Source organism: Atractosteus spatula, chromosome 1 (assembly GCF_055471065.1).
Source record: "Atractosteus spatula isolate fAtrSpa1 chromosome 1, fAtrSpa1.hap1, whole genome shotgun sequence".
Lineage (NCBI taxonomy): Eukaryota > Metazoa > Chordata > Actinopteri > Semionotiformes > Lepisosteidae > Atractosteus > Atractosteus spatula.
Window position 1 is genome coordinate 61,979,736 of NC_142706.1, and position 15,616 is coordinate 61,995,351.

Below are 15,616 nucleotides of genomic sequence, written 5' to 3' on the forward strand. Positions count from 1 at the left end.
TTTTAATCTGGCATGGGAGAGGTTTTGAAAGCTTCTTGCCAAAGAAATGGAAATTACCGCATGTGCACCTGAAACTGACATTTCAATCCAAGATGTTGTCAATGAGCTGCACAGCATTACACAACACGTATATAGACTGTTGCCCTGCCTTCATCTACATATATATAGTGCGTATATATAACCACATGCCAGCATAGGGTACTACAAGAAGTTTCGTTCCAATACAACACCTGGAAAATAGTTCCCTTCCTATCAGAACACACTCTGCTTGTTCAAGTTCTTTTTAATGACCCCTAATTTCCCTCCTTTGCATGATTTCATTTCTTCCCCTGTTCCTAAGCATTTACCGGGGTTTGAATGTTGCTTTTTCAATTTCCTGCCACCACGAAGATGACATTTAGCTCACTTTTGTAGACAGACTTCGGGCCAGGTATCAGACTGAGGACAGTTTTGGTCTACGCAGGCTGGGCTCAGTGAGCAGGATGGGCCTCAGAATTGTGCGCGGACCAGGCGAGGCCATTCTGGGGTCTTACCACGTGTTTTGGGGGGAGGGGTCCGGCCAAGCTGTGGTGTTTGTCGCAAGCATCTGTACCCCTCACCAGCACCCCCATTAAAACCAGCCTGTCCTTCCCAAAAACTGCCCTCTGCCACCTCCTACTAATTACCCCATGTGGAGGTGTGGCGCAGTGCCAGCAGAGAGAAGGCTCTTTAATAAGGCTCTCTGTGTGGCGGCGTGGGCCCGCCTTGCTGTGACAGGCCGCATTAGGCGAAGAGAGTGCCGGCTGGGTAATTAGAGTGCCGCTGTTTTTATTAGGCTTTCATTCACAGCGTCCTTCCTCCCCGAGCGTCTCTGTGGCGGGGGGGTGGGGGGTGGGTGGCACCACTGCGATGCCAGAGCTGGCATTGCTGAGTCAGCTGCTGGCATGACAACTCACTCACTGGGAACAGGAGGGGGGGGGGATCTCCCTCCCGCCCCCCCCCCCGCTGTCTGACTGCCCCCTCAGTGTGCTGAGGCCGTGGGCACGTGGGGAGCTCACTAGGGCAGCTACGACCCCAGAGAGCCAGCTGTCTTCTGCACAAAAAGCGTTTGTCAGTTCTTCACTAGCGGGCGCGGAGCACTCGCAGGGGTCTTAGCTTGGAGCGCAGCTGTCTCGCGTCGCGTTTGTCTCGGTTTGTGCTTTCTTTCCCCTCTGCCACCACGGATAGCAGCCTGTTCGAATTCACGGTCATCAGTGTGTCATTCCGGACACTGCAGGACTAAGACAAACAGTACGAAATCCGTGCCAGGACAGAAATAGCATGCCACAGTCCACAAATGTTTGCAGGTCCTTTGCAAATCGCGATTAAAATCCTAATTGGAGCAAGTGGGGTTTTTTTTGGTGGAAGAAATGCTCGGCATGGCAAAAGCGACAAGTCAAAATGAGTAGAGAATCATGTAAACACGTACAATTATATCGTCCCCCAAATCCTGCTATATAATTGGAGACAGAGCAAGGATGGAGACAATCTGTAGGACTTGCTCCTCAGCACACTGGTTATTTCTTGTTTCTATTGCTGGACAGCTGCGAACAAGAACTTTTTTCAATATCTCTAAGCAACATTTTAATGATGGTTTTTCGAAGGTGCAGATAAGCACACTGTGGACATTCACTGCAGTGTGGGAAACAGAGAGGCAAATGCATACTATTGCTTTGAAAGTCTCCCGAGGACGTAGGGATGTCATTTTTTTGGAGTTCTTTCAGAAACCTTTCCCACAGACTCCAGAATTTGAGTTCTGTCTTCTCTGCAAATGGAGAGTGGGCACCCAGCCAGACAGAGGGCCTTTTGGGTTATTTTAGCATTGTGCATCTGGCAAAATCAATTATTGAATTATTTTCAAGAGAGATGTCCTGGTAGTGACGCACCAGCTGTCTACTCCTCCAGCTAAATCTCCCTCCTTCTGAGGAGATGTTTAACGCTTTGCGTCTAATCAGGATGATCAGCAATGAAAAGGACTTGCCATCACCTTCTCTGGTCTAGCAACGGACACTTTTGGACCTGTACACCGCAATACAAAACAGGCTTGAAACAACTTTTAATAAGATGTCATAGAGATTGTCTGGTTTCCCATACATGTAAATAGCAAAGTCAATGCGATGGCCAGAAAGTTTGCAGTAAGCAGCTATATCACCCTAGAACTCACAACTGGCAGCCCACTGAAGCTCAGCAGGTGTCAGTACCTGGATGGGAGACCTCCTGGGAAAGCTAAGGTTGCTGCTGGAAGAGGTGTTAGAAGGACCAATAGGAGACGCTCACCCTGCAGTCTATGTGGGTCCTAATGCCCTGGTATAGTAATGGGGACACCATATTGTAAAAAACGTACTTTTGGATGAAACGTAAAACTGAGGTCCTAACTTCCTGTGGTCATTAAAAATCCCAACGGTTTTCTCAAAAAGAATAGGGGTATTAACCCCGGTGTCCTGGCCAAACGTCCCCCTGGCCTTTAAAAATCTTGGCTTCATGGCCTCCTGATAACCCCCCTCTATGAACTGGCTTCATCCCTCTGCTCTCCTCTTCACTGACAGCTGATGTATGGTGAGCGGAGTGGCGCACTTCGGCTGCCGATGATTATTAATATTAAAGTGGGAATTTATATTTGCAGCTCAAGGTGTATATACGCACAGGTAAAAAGAGATGTTGCTGGTTTATCCCTCCCTCCCTTTTCAAACCCTTACCAGATGTCCACCTTCTCTGAGACGGGCTCATTGCGGATCACCTCTGGCGCCATCCAGGCCACGGTGCCAGCGAAGGACATCTTGGTGCTCTTGTCACTGAGCTCCTTGGAGGTGCCAAAGTCGGAGATCTTCACCAGATCGTCATAGGTGATCAGCATGCTGAGAGAGAGAAAGAATGAGCCGAGAGCCATCCTCCAGGTGATTTCTCCATAGCATTCAAGCAGTGGCCTTGTGTCTTTGATGTACAACCCACAATGTGGGAGGCCATGTGACAGCTGTAATGACCGTTGTAAGATTGCCATTGCATAACAACACAACATAACATCATAACATCACTTTATTAGCCCTGTACAATTTCTTGCATTAGGAATCTGTCTTTTCGCAGACCCCAGCTTGCTCTCCATGAGACACACAGACAGGGAGAGAAGCTTGGGGTCAGAGCGCAGGGTCAGCTATTGTACAGCACCCTAGGAGCAGCTGGGGTTAAGGGCCTTGCTCAAGGGCCCAACGGAGTAGGATTCCTCTGCCGGCTACAGGATTTGAACCGGCAAGTTTTACCAGTTGGAAGCTCTTAAACACATGTCTGGTACTGGGTTTTTAATGTTTCCCACCTTATTCTGGGGTAACTGCATGGACACATTTATGAACCAAAAAATGTCTAAGTTAGCTTTAGTGGCACAACTGGTGCAAGAGCCTGCAGCTCTTACAATCTGAAAGCAGTGAGAAGGGTATGCAATGGGAAGTCTGCCATCCCCAGACTGCAGGCATGAATTAAATTCACGGCTCTTGCCCTCAGCTGTCGAGCCGCCTCGTGCAGTGCAGGATAGGCTGCCACACTCACTTGGGCGACTTGAGGTCCCGGTGAATGATCTTGTGCAGGTGCAGGTAGTTCATGCCCCCCGCGATGCCCATGGACCAGTCCACCAGCAGGGAGGGGGTGATCTTTCTTCCGGCACGCAGCACCTCGTACAGCTGGCCCTGGGCGCAGTACTCCATGATGATGCAGTAGCAGGGCGCCTGGGTGCACACACCCCTGGGGGAGAGAGAGGTGGGGTTCAACACACTGTGGCGGCAGCAGAATGCTGTTTTTGACCACATCCAGCCTTTCCCGGTGTACTAGTGACTAGCATTTCACTGTCTGCTTACCAACACAGATTCCCATGCTACTACGCCTGCTTACCAGCTAAGCATATCAACCTCTGAGAGGGTGGGCCAGCTCCAGTCCTGATGGTCTGATGCACCTTCAGATTATCTTTCCAACTCAGCTCTTCATCACCTAAATTGGCTTGCTAATTAGCTTCATTGGACCAATTTACCAATTATCTCCCAGTTCTTCAGGTGCTGCCTGCTTGCAGACACACCGGCCTCTCCAGTATCTTGAGCTGGACCAGCCTGACGTATGTGACCGCAGTGACAAAACAATATTGACTTACAGCTACAGAAAACTACGGTTCACACTTATCAATATCATAATCAGATTCATCTTAGTTGCATTAATGTTGTTGGATGTCCGGTCCTGCTACTGCTAATTTTGATGATGGGGCAGCATGCAATTCACCTCCACTGGTGTTAGCAGTGGGCTCCTATGTGGCTGAAGAATCCAATTCCTCCAGGATGTATCCATTGCTCCAGCCATTCTATGCATGTTTAATCAAGAAGGTTGATCTGTGCTTAATTAGTTATACTAAAGATGTGTGTATTGCATTAAGACAAAATTTTGGTATCTTTTGTTTTTCTGAATACTGCAGAAGCGTGCAACTTTTAAGGCTGCTCAGCCTGTCACAGGTATCAGTGCTTTATCATCTCATCCTCGGAGGCTCTGAGTCTCACAGAGTTACTTTACTTGGACACAAAGAGGCAGGTAATGAGTCCTAATGGTGTGGCCTACACCCATCACAGAGATTTACATGAGCTAGAGCAATGTATGACCACTCAGAGAAACCTGACCTCCTTTTAGACAGCTCTGATTTGGTCAGTGCTTTGGTGGGCAACACACCTTCTGCACAGCTGCCGTCTCAGATTCCAGGATCACCCAAGATTGCTGGGCCGTGGTGCAAAGGATGTTTGCTTTCGGTGTCTTCTTTTAAAAAATAAAATGCTGGTTTGATGGCATTCAGCAGCCTGTCGCGTAACTGTCGGAGTCCATGCCCACATCTTAACCGTTCTGTGCCCAGCTCTCGGCGTCAGACCGTGTGTCTGGGGATTAGCACTGAAACCTGAACCCACGGCTCTCTGCCTCGTGATGCCCGCTTCTCACCAGGGAAGGTAACCATGGCAACAGTCTGGAGTGCACTTAGACTGATCTTGGCAATGTGCAGAGCACAGGAATCAGAAACAGTGCCCCGTAGCTCTGAAGTTTCCAGCACTGCTGTGAGGTCAGAGCACTGGCTGGTGCAGAGAGAGAGAGTTACTTAACGGAGTTAGGAGTAGATGAGAGAAATTGATTCCCCTTCCATTTTAATCCCAGACAGCCTGTAATTCAGCACGACTCTGAATTTTACCGCAGTCGAGCTGACGACTCAGCAGCTTTGCTCCCGCTTGTCAGCTGGCGAGATGGAGCGGGCGGGGGGATCGTCCGAAAAACCTTTCGCTGTCTTGGGGAAAAGCTTATTGTCAGGGCTCTCTATTAAAAAAAAAAAACAACGACAAATGCTAGCAATTTAGAACGGACAGTTATTTGTTTTAGTCTGTCCTCTCCCAGTTTCCGAGCTGTCGGTTTGAGAAGGCGCCTCAGCCGTGACTTGGGTATCTCCAAGGGGGGAAGGAGGACCCCAAGTCAGATTTTTGCCACCAGCCGTCTGACCAGGGCCGTCTCAAAGTGGGGGGCGAAGGGGGCGGCTGCCCAGGGCCCCGTGCTTTGGGGGGCCCCGTGCCGGCCTACCCCCCCCTCCCCCAATCCCACTTCACACACGCATAAAAATACATGTTTAAATATTTTAATAAAGCTCCACACAAAACTCTTATTTTAACTCGAGATGAAATCTAGTTAGTGGGAGAGCAGGTGCTTTATTCAGAACTGGAGGCCTGTCCCACACTAACTACCCTACATCATAGGCCCTCAGCTGCCAGCTACAAGTTATTGTGGCACAACTCAACTAGCTTGGGGAAAAAAGGGAGCCGGTGGGAAAATGGCGAGCACAAGCAGAGACAGGGCCAAATTTAGAAAATACTACAACGGGTGCGAGAAAAGAAAAAGGACGCAGAAGAGGGAGGATGCAAATGTGGCCCTTAAAGGGCCTGTGGAAGACGTTGGGGTGGAGGGAGGGGTGCCAGAGAGGCGCATGAGGTGCCTTGCTCAACCAGGGAACTTTTATGGGCAGAGTAGTGGGAGTGAATGTGGCCTCAACCCGAACGTCTGCTCAATAACGCCATTTAGCGCCAACTGGAGCAGACGAGTCTTCTCTCCCCAGCACCACTGCAACACTGACTCCTGTAAGACGGCCGGTTTGTGACACAGGACTTTCACTGAAGGTTGAGAAGACCCCAGCCAACAAACTCCCATAAAAAAGGGCTCCGTCTCTCAGATGAGATGTAAAACCGAGGTCCTGACTCTCTGTGGTCATTAAAAATCCAGGGCATTTCTCGAAAAGAGTAGGGGTGTTACCCCGGCGTCCTGGCCCAATTTCCTTTTGACCTTTACCAATCATGGCCTCCTAATAATCCCCATGTACAAACTGGCTTCATCACTCTGTTCTCCTCCCCACTGAGAGCTGGTGTGTGGTGAGCGTTCTGGCGCACTATGGCTGCCGTCGCATCATCCAGGTGGGGCTGCACACTGGTGGTGGTGGAGGGGAGTCCCCATTACCTGTAAAGTGCTTTGAGTGGAGTGTCCAGAAAAATGATATAAGATTAAGATCATTTTATTGGCCATATACAATTTCTTGCATTAGGAATTTGTCTTTTCGCATACCCCAGCTTGCTGTCCATGAGACACACAGGCACAGAGACACAGAGACAGGGAGAGAGAAGCTTGGGGTCAGAGCATGGGATCAGCCATTTATACAGCACCCCCAGAGCAGTTGGAGTTAAGGGCCTTGCTCAGGGGCCCAACGGAGTAGGATTCCTCTGCCGGCCGCAGGATACAAACCGGCAACCTTCCAGCCACAGGCGCAGATCCTTAGCCACAGTGCGACCACTCCACCCCAATAAGTGTAAGGAATTATTATTATTATTAAGAGCGTACGTGTAGCCTGTATTGCAAATGACTGGTGAAGCAAATATGCATTCGATCTCTGTAGATGACAATGATGATGATTATTATTATTATTACCACCACCACCCCAGCAGCGCTCTGTCTTCTTTCAAGTTAAGGCTGCTAGTCATCAGCTACTAGAAATCCAATGAACTGGATGGGCCAGACACCCTCCTCTCATTTGTAACCTTTCACACAAAAGTACAGTTTTAGCCTCCATGTCACAAATATATTTTTACATTGCTTGCCCTGGAATCCATCCCAATAGGAATATTCCTGGGCTTAAAGGGAGAACCTGTCCATCCATCCCCTCTCGAATCGTTTTAGACAACACAGGATAGCGGGGGAGCCGGAACTTATCCCAGCAAGGGGAGACACACCCTGGACGGGACACCAGTGCATCACATGGCAGACACACACACTCACACCAGGGCCAATTCTCCCAGGTGCCACTCAACCTACAAGAAAGTCTTTGGACGGTGGGAGGAAACATGGTGAGAACATGCAAACTCCACACAGACAGCACCCCAGGAATTGAACCCAGGGACCCAGCGCTGCAATGCAGCAATGCCAACCACTGAGCCACCGTGCTGCCTACATCCTACTCATCCTACTAATGACAGGCTAAATAAGCTAAACAGTTTAAGTCTTGAACTGAGAAGATTCTCAGGAGTGATTTGCCCGCAGTATGAAAACCACTGTGCACAAGCGAAGGCTGCAGTGAGCAGGGCTGCTTACTTGAAGGTGATGATGTTGGGGTGCTTGAGCTTGCGCAGGTGTTTGATGTCGGTCTCCTTGATGTCCCGCACCTTCTTGACGGCCACCTCCTCCCCGTGGAACTTGCCCAGGAAGACCGCCCCCTGGGCACCGCTGCCCACCCACTGCAGGTCTGAGATCTCCTCGAAGGGCACCTCCCACAGGTCTGTGTGGGCACAGGAGAAGAGGGGAGTTAGACAGGAGGGACCACACCAGTGCCCTCATGTAGGGAATGGTCAAGCCAGGGCCGAACGCAGCACTCTCGCTGTGTGGCGGTTTCACCAGCAGCCTGGCCGTGCACTTGTGTGCAAGAGCCTGCAGTAAGCAAAACCTGCACTGGCTCAAAATGCCGTGCAACGGGAGTTTTATTCCCTCACCTGGAAAAATGCCTAAAGCAATCGTCCTTATGTCATAAATGCCATCATCCGTCATCACCACAGACTTCTTTTTTAAATCAGTGGAAATTGAGTAAAGTACAGCTTGGCTGGCTGGTGATTGGGAAGAGGGCTGTTATACTGCAGTGCCAAATTCGAGGAGTCTATTACTGGTGGTCTGATGCGGCAGTTGAGGAAATCTTAAGCGCAGAAGGCTTTCAAAGGCTCTCAATGCTAAAACACGAATGAGGGCACCAATGGGTGTTGTCGGGCCTTTAACAAAAAGAGTGTCTCTTTAGGTGCAATACCTGCTAAGAGAAGTGGGTCGATGGCGACCATACTGCCCGCCGCAGTACAGCTTGCACAGAGGGCCATGCGGCAGGGCTGTAGTGCCGGTATGGGGATGTGAGGATTCTTCAGTCTTGCTGTCTGAGGCTGCAGACAGGCGCTCAGTCAGGCTGAGGGATGTAATCTGCTGTGGGTAATGCGCTTTAGGCAGTAAATCCTGCTTAGTGCTATTGTGCAGGAGCTTTGTGATAAGGCACTGAGCCATGGGAAGAGGAGGGGTAGGTTAAGGGGGGGGGGGGGGGGGGTCTGCTTTTCCAGTCTGGATTTCGGAGAGCTAATGTGGGGCAATTGGAAAGCGCAGAGGAAGCAGATCGCCGGGGGGGACCCAGGCATGACTCTGGCAGATAAGCACTTAGATGCACCAGAAGGCAGAGAAAGCCCACATGTCACGGAAAAGTCACAAAAAATACAGAACTAACAAATCACAAAAGTTACAATTAGCCCTCATGCACCTATCCACAACCTTTCTGTGTATAGGGTGAATGTTTCAAAAATGAATCGTTACATCCTACCAGAAACTGCCCATGTTGAGATTATTATGGTTCTTTGTTCCAAAACACTTCTAATTGTTTAATGGAGCCAATTAAACCCTTGATCAGGCCCTCCAGCAGTTACACTCATGACTGGCACAGATTAACTGCAATGCAGAAAATAAAAGCTTCCAATAAAAGCAGGCTGTTTCAACAACAAAAAAAAAAACCTTTCAGTGAACTAATTAGTCACCGTCGGTAATGTTGGATCCACAAATCTCTCCTTTATTCCGAGGGCAGACCTTGCGCAGAAGGAGAACTGAAGGACAGAGGCGCTTCTCAGATTCTCGCTGTCTAGTAGTGAGATCATCTCACCTCAGAAACACAAGAGCTCCCTGGCCAAAGTGTTACAGATTCTGCTCCTCCAGGTTTATTAAATCCAACCAAACAGCCTGAAACAATCCAATGGATGAATTAACAGGGGTCATGAACTTGCCCTGTCAATAGGTCAGGGTGTATAGAGAGGAACTCTAATGTTAGAGCATCTTTCACTCCACACGAGAGGCAAGTCTGCATTATGTACTTAACTTCTCTGGCCCTGCTCAGGGCAACTGAAGCTGACTAGGCAGTCAGGCAGCTCAGCTCAATATTTAGATTAATTCTTCTTTTGGGGGCTCAGGTACTTGCACCTGGTGGATGAATCATGAGGGTGATGTAGAGCAGCAGTAAAGTGCAGAAATCCAAAATCGGACAAAGTCACTTCAGTCCCAAATCGGGGCTGGTCTCCCCTTTGAGTTATGCCCAATGAGCTTGTCCCTCATGAGCCAGTCCCAGATTTGGTGTGGCCAGGACTTGAAACCATACAGACCCAGACTCCTTTTCAGACTGAAGCAGCTGCATTAGTACTTTTTTTGGGGTCTAACAAACAAGGGCAAGAAGTTTGGAAGAACAGTATCTGGGACAAGGTACCCTCCTGCCCTCAAGGGGGGGTGCAGGCTGGGTCATTCAGGTCCAGTCACACACAGGCCAGACTCTGCTGCGATGATGGAAGGCTGTGGCCTTTCAACGGGCCGCCTGGTATCACTTTGGTAACGAGCACTGTGTCATCTTTGCGTTTTGTGGTCTTACAGCGCAATCTGCAAGCACCCTGAGGGAGACTGAGCACCGGGAGATGAAGGCAGGGGAGTCAGAAGATGGGAGCCGATGGCTCAGACATCGAGAGGAAAGAGAGGGAGAAGGGACAGGTGTTAGGGTGGTGGACACCGGTTTGTGTGTGTGTCCTACAGCCAGATGGCAGGCGGCTGTCCTGGGCCCAAGGGCGGGGCTATTGTGTTCTGCACGTGTGGGATGAGTGTGTTTATACGAGCGTCGTGCGCCTGTGTGTCAGGCCTGTGTTAATAGAGATGAAAGGTTCTGGGTCAGCGTGTGGGGATGAATTATACATGAACCAGATTAGGCTGTGGGGGTCTCTGGGGGCCTGTGCGCTATTGTAGGGGGCTGCAGCCGGCAGACGATAGCAGGAGGGTTTTTTCATGTGGAAAAAAAGAAATTGCACTGTGGAAAGATACAGCTGAAGAAAGGGGGCTGGCGGGAGATCAGCTTGGCAGCAGGGAACACAAACACACTGTGCACGGACAGAGGAACAAACCGGCCACCAGTTCCTTGCCCACCGTTCAACACTCCAGGGTAGAGTTCCAGTCTGAACCTGTTTTGTTTTTTGCCTGCTCTCAGGGCAACCTGGACATTGGGGGGGTTCTGTCTCAGGAACAGGGGTCACTGCAGTAGCAGGGCTGTTTTGTGGAGTGCATTCACCAACAAGTCTCTCCCAAGCTGAAATGTCAACACAGCCACACGTTCTCTTGTGTGCCTCTCATAGCAACGCCTGCTCTGTTTCCAGAACCTGCAACTGTAAACTTTAAAAACTGTAAACTTGTATATTTCCACCCTGTTTTGTACAGGTGTACAGTGGTCAAAAGCCACCGTTGGCATAAGGTAGACACAGCGAATGACTCAATTGATCAAAAATAACCTTCATCGGTTTTAGGTGCTGTTAAGCCTAAGTGAACAAGAAGAATCTGGCTGTAATAATCGACTACCAGGTTGTCAGACGTTTTCATTACGATGTAACTATCAACCTCTTTGATGAGAGAGGGTATGAAGTGGTTATTGAACATCAACAGCAAGTTTTAGATTATACAAGAAAAGCCACCATTAGATCTCGGTCAGCATTTTCAACTTATCTCACAACTCACTTCCATACATCTGCTTTTAATTTTAAGAGGACTAAGTGTTGTATACCTGTTATTTGTACCTATCTCATTGCGTTGTAATGAATAGTGAAACACAAAATAGAGGACAGGTGGAAACTATGTGGAAGTGTATATAAAATTTACCCACTTTACCCAAAATGTGGTGGGAGTGTGGAGCAACCATGTTGTTGAAGCCAATTACTGGCTTCTTTCAAGACACAGCTGGATCTGATCCTGGGATCCATTTGCTAAATGATAAAGATGGGCCACATGGCTACAGTACCTCTCATTTGTAACTGGTCTTTTGTTCTTAAAGCATCTTCAGATAATGGGTCATGAAAGGTACTGTTTAAAATTATTATGAGATTGACTGATAATATTTAATTGCTCGGGTGAGAAATTAATTAAGCATGTTAGAGAGACAAAAATGACTTTGCAGAAAGTTCTAAAGTTTGTTTAGAATCAAGCGGTAGGCTCTTACTCCATGTTATAAAGGTGTTATAAGTAGCTGTGTTAGATAACCCAGAGTATTAGATTTCACTCACGCCAGGCTGTAAAGCTGTAGCATAGCACCAGTGGCCCCTGCGTTCCAGGTCAGTGTTGGCCCAGGAGATTTACAGTCCAGTGTCTTTCATTTTCAGCAATGGAATCGTTAGAGACATGGACAGAAAATCGGTTAATAGATTGATTCCATCTCAGAGGATGGAGTCAATCATCAAAGTCCTGACCGAACAGGACAAGAGAGCATGCTGGGAGGGATTCCGGATTGGCCTGCTCTCACGGGAGGTTTTGACTTTTCAGTTCCAGTGGCTATTGCTTTTCCCCGATTCTTTAACAACTGTAGACCTCAGGGACTGGAAAAGGGCACCACGGTCCTAGTCACAGGCACTGAATATAATAACCAGTTTGCTTTGCTTTCCAAACAGCATGAGTTGGCTCAGTGATTTCCATTGTCCTGTGATTTAAAAAAACAATGATGAAACCATCAACCCTTTGTAGTCTGACCTGGAGAACACTACAGACCTCAGCTGATAGCAAACGTGTCTACAGGATCTCTCTGGTGGTACATGTGTGCTATCAGTGGCTCTGGACAACCAGAAACTAAATCTGTAAGTACTTTCCAAATGCCCTAACACCATGCCACATCACAACCCTGTCTCTGTGACGTGCTCTGTGGGGATCTGCAGGGAAGGGTGCTATAACTGAGATCGATTGAGGCAGCTGATGGGGCTTGATGGGGCTGTCTCTCGTGTCCAGAAATCCCCACGTCCCAGGCCATGGCCAAAGACCGAAAGCAGCAAACTCCGAAACACGACTTCTGCTGGGGTTTGCACTTTTCCAATGCTCCAAAAAGCTCAGAGTGAAGTTGGCTTTTTCCCTCGGGAATGCACAAAGGCCTGCCCATCTGTCTTTTGGCTCGTAGGAAAGTTACATTAAACCTTGCAGCCCACCGTCCAGGGACGCACCTATCAGGAATCTTTAAAGTGGGAGAGTCCCATATTGCTACCCTTGATCCTGTAAGGCAGATGTTAAAGCCTCTCTCTTCCAAGCCTCTTAATTGTAGTTGGCAGTCTTAATGAAGTGACACTGAAGTCCCTGTGGTGAAAGTCAGCAGTGGAATTACTGTGCAAGATTCCCTGATATATATATATCTATCTGGAGATCATTGCTGCTTACCACAGTCTGCTGTGCTATTTTATCTCCCTATTGGTTTATCAGGGCCCATACATTGGAAGAGTAGCGCAGTTGTGTTTTTTTTTGTACTCAAGACACATCACTGTAAATGTGCAAACACTGAAGAAAGGGACTTCCTTCTGATTTAGAACAATAGCTGTTCAAAAGGAATATATATGCATGGGCTATATTCTGAGCAATGGTTTTGACTAAAAACTATACTTTACCTTTAGGAAAAACTGTACCTATGCATTGCCAGTCTTTGTCAAATTTGCTCCTTATAGTGCTTTGTGATGACAACCTCTCCTATCGACAGTTTTTGATATGAACCAGGTTGCATCAGTGTAGTGGTCCCTCTTACTACGGCAGCAACCCAGCATATTGGATGTTTCAGGTTTAGTTGGAAGTTTAGTTTTTTTCTGTGAAACTCCAAACATGAAGGCAAGTCTTCCAAATACATCATAAACAAGTCATTAGTGTTTAGAATCCCAGCTTATTGATTTAACTGTGAAACTCCAGTTCACTGCACGGAAAGGAAATAAAGCTCTAAACTTTACTAGAAGACAACTAGTAAAGCACATTAACTCAATTTTGATATAAACACACAGAGGAATGCCCTTACCTTCGTGGGTCTGCTTGTGCTCAGTGGAGTACGCCTTGCCAATCATGGTCCACACTGGCTTCAGACAGCCAAACAGGCCCTCCAGGAACCCGCCCCCTGACTGGCACTGAAGTCTCACGTCGTCTGATTGGCTCCTGACAGCCCCGCCCTCTGCACTCTGCCCCGCCTCTGCCCCGCCCCCTGCCTCGTTCTCATGCAGCTTGAGCATGCAGTTGGCGAAGTGCTCGGGGGGCTCGTCGCTGGGCGTGGGGCTCTGCCTGCAGCCACTGGGGCCGCCGCCCCCTCCCGCGCCCGTGTCCACAGACAGCACGTTGCGCAGCACACACTGCGTGGGGGTCAGGTCCATCTCGGGGGTGCAGGCTGGTGTGTCGGGGTCCAGCCGGCGGAATGGGGGCTCCGATATGGGCGTGCTGAAGCCCGAGAGAGAGGGGGAGGGGGCTCGGGTCTCGTGGATACAGGCCATAGGAAACTGTACACATCAGGAAGCCCGAAGCACTGGGGACCAAGAGGAGAGAATGAAGCCTGGGAACCCTGGAGAGAGACAGAGGGAGAGACAGGCATGATCACACTTGACCCGACAGGGTTGTGCTCCCTGCTATACTCCTTTTCCATGCCATGGGCTTTTCCAGCTATATCAGGCTATGACCTGGCAAGTTTCGTGAAGGTACAGATAAATCTCTGCCTGCATTCCAAGTTCCAGTGTCTGTTAAGTAGGGATGATACAGCAAATGTCAATCTATGTTCATGGGATGGAGGAAATAGAAAATAGAAAACATCAGATAAAGCAGAGCATTAGTGTTGCTCTCTTTATTTTCAGCGTTTGGGCTGCTATCTGCATGGAGTTTGTACATTCTCCCCATGATCACGTGGGTTTCCTCCAGGTGCTCCTGTTTCCTCCTACAGTCCAAAGACATGCTGGCAAGTTAATTGGCTTCCGGGAAAATGTGCCCTGGTGTGTGTGTCTGTGTGCCCTGTGATGGACTGGCATGCTGTCCAGGGTGTGCCCTGCCTTGCGCCCGTTGCTTGCTGGGATAGGCTCCAGCTCCCCTGGGATCCTGAATTGGATGCAGAGGTTAGAAAATGGATGGATGAATATGCTGTATTTGCCAGTAGCCATATGAATGGATTTTTGATCCAGCAGGGAAAAGAGCCTCACGACATCTTCAATGAATCACCTGAAGATAAAGATTTTGAATCTCACCAGGCACATCTGGTGTGTGTTTCTAAAGTACGAAGTTCATTTCTTTTGCTGTGATGAAATCAGAATACAATGGCCTTGTTAGGATTTAGCCTAGTATTCTTATGTCAGAAGTGTCTACAGCAGAAGGGTCCTTCATCAGAAACATCACGGCACGTATCACAAATCTTTGAAAAACACATTCAGTGAGTATTTTCATTATAAACTGTAGTGTATACAGAGACAAAGACAGAATGTTCTTTCAAGAAATATTTTCCTTAATCTCAGTTACATCTAATTCAAGTCTATGCACTGCATTGTCATGTAGAGAAACACTTCTATTTTATTCAATAGTTCCTCCAGAAAAAGGGCTTTTAAGCAGAAAGCCAGCGTTTTAGTAGTTCAGCTGCTTTTGATGATTAAACAGAGAGAAGTCATATGTCATTGCCTTTATAGTTTGTTGCTATTAAGCGTATACCAGGACTCTTATTATATTTTCCCTTCATTGCCATAAAGTTGTCAGTGCAATATCTTCAAATCTGAAGAAGAAGAGAAAGCCTGGCTTTTCACAAAACATTTCCTATAAATATTTTAAAGTTCTGCCAGCAGCCATGTCACCCTGCAGCTCTCAACTGAAGCTCAGCAGGTGTGAGCCTGGTCAGTACCTGGCTGGGAGACCTCCTGGGAAAAACTATGGTTACTGCTGGAAGTGGTGTTAGTGGGACCAGTGGGGGGCGCCCACCCTGCGGTCTGTGTGGGTCGTAATGCCCCAGTAAAGTGGCGGGGACACTATACTGTAGTGGACGCCGTCTTTCAGATGAGACGTTAAACCGAGGTCCTGCCTCTCAGTGGTCATTAAGGATCCCTGGGCATTACTTGATAAGAGTAGCGAGTTATCCCAGTGTCTGGGCCAGATTTCCCCCCTCAGCCTTTACCATGGCCTCCAAATTGTCCCCATGCATGATGGGCTTGCACTTGCCCTGCGATGGACTGGTGTCCCATCCAGGGTGTACCCTGCCTTGTGCTCATTGCTTGCCAGG

The 15,616-nt window shown here is 48.5% G+C and overlaps 1 protein-coding gene across 1 annotated transcript in view; it reads right to left on the reverse strand.

Annotated features, from left to right (window-relative positions):
- Positions 1-13,930, reverse strand: part of map3k12 (mitogen-activated protein kinase kinase kinase 12) — a 29,316-nt gene extending 15,386 nt beyond the window's left edge. The window contains exons 1-4 of the mRNA XM_088914954.1: positions 13,400-13,930; positions 7,645-7,828; positions 3,556-3,747; positions 2,715-2,873 (exon numbers count right to left, since the gene is read on the reverse strand). Of these exons, the coding sequence (XP_088771080.1) occupies positions 2,715-2,873; positions 3,556-3,747; positions 7,645-7,828; positions 13,400-13,862 (998 nt within the window). The 5' untranslated portion in view covers positions 13,863-13,930. The remainder of the gene's footprint in view (positions 1-2,714; positions 2,874-3,555; positions 3,748-7,644; positions 7,829-13,399) is intronic.
- Positions 13,931-15,616: the final 1,686 nt, after the last annotated feature.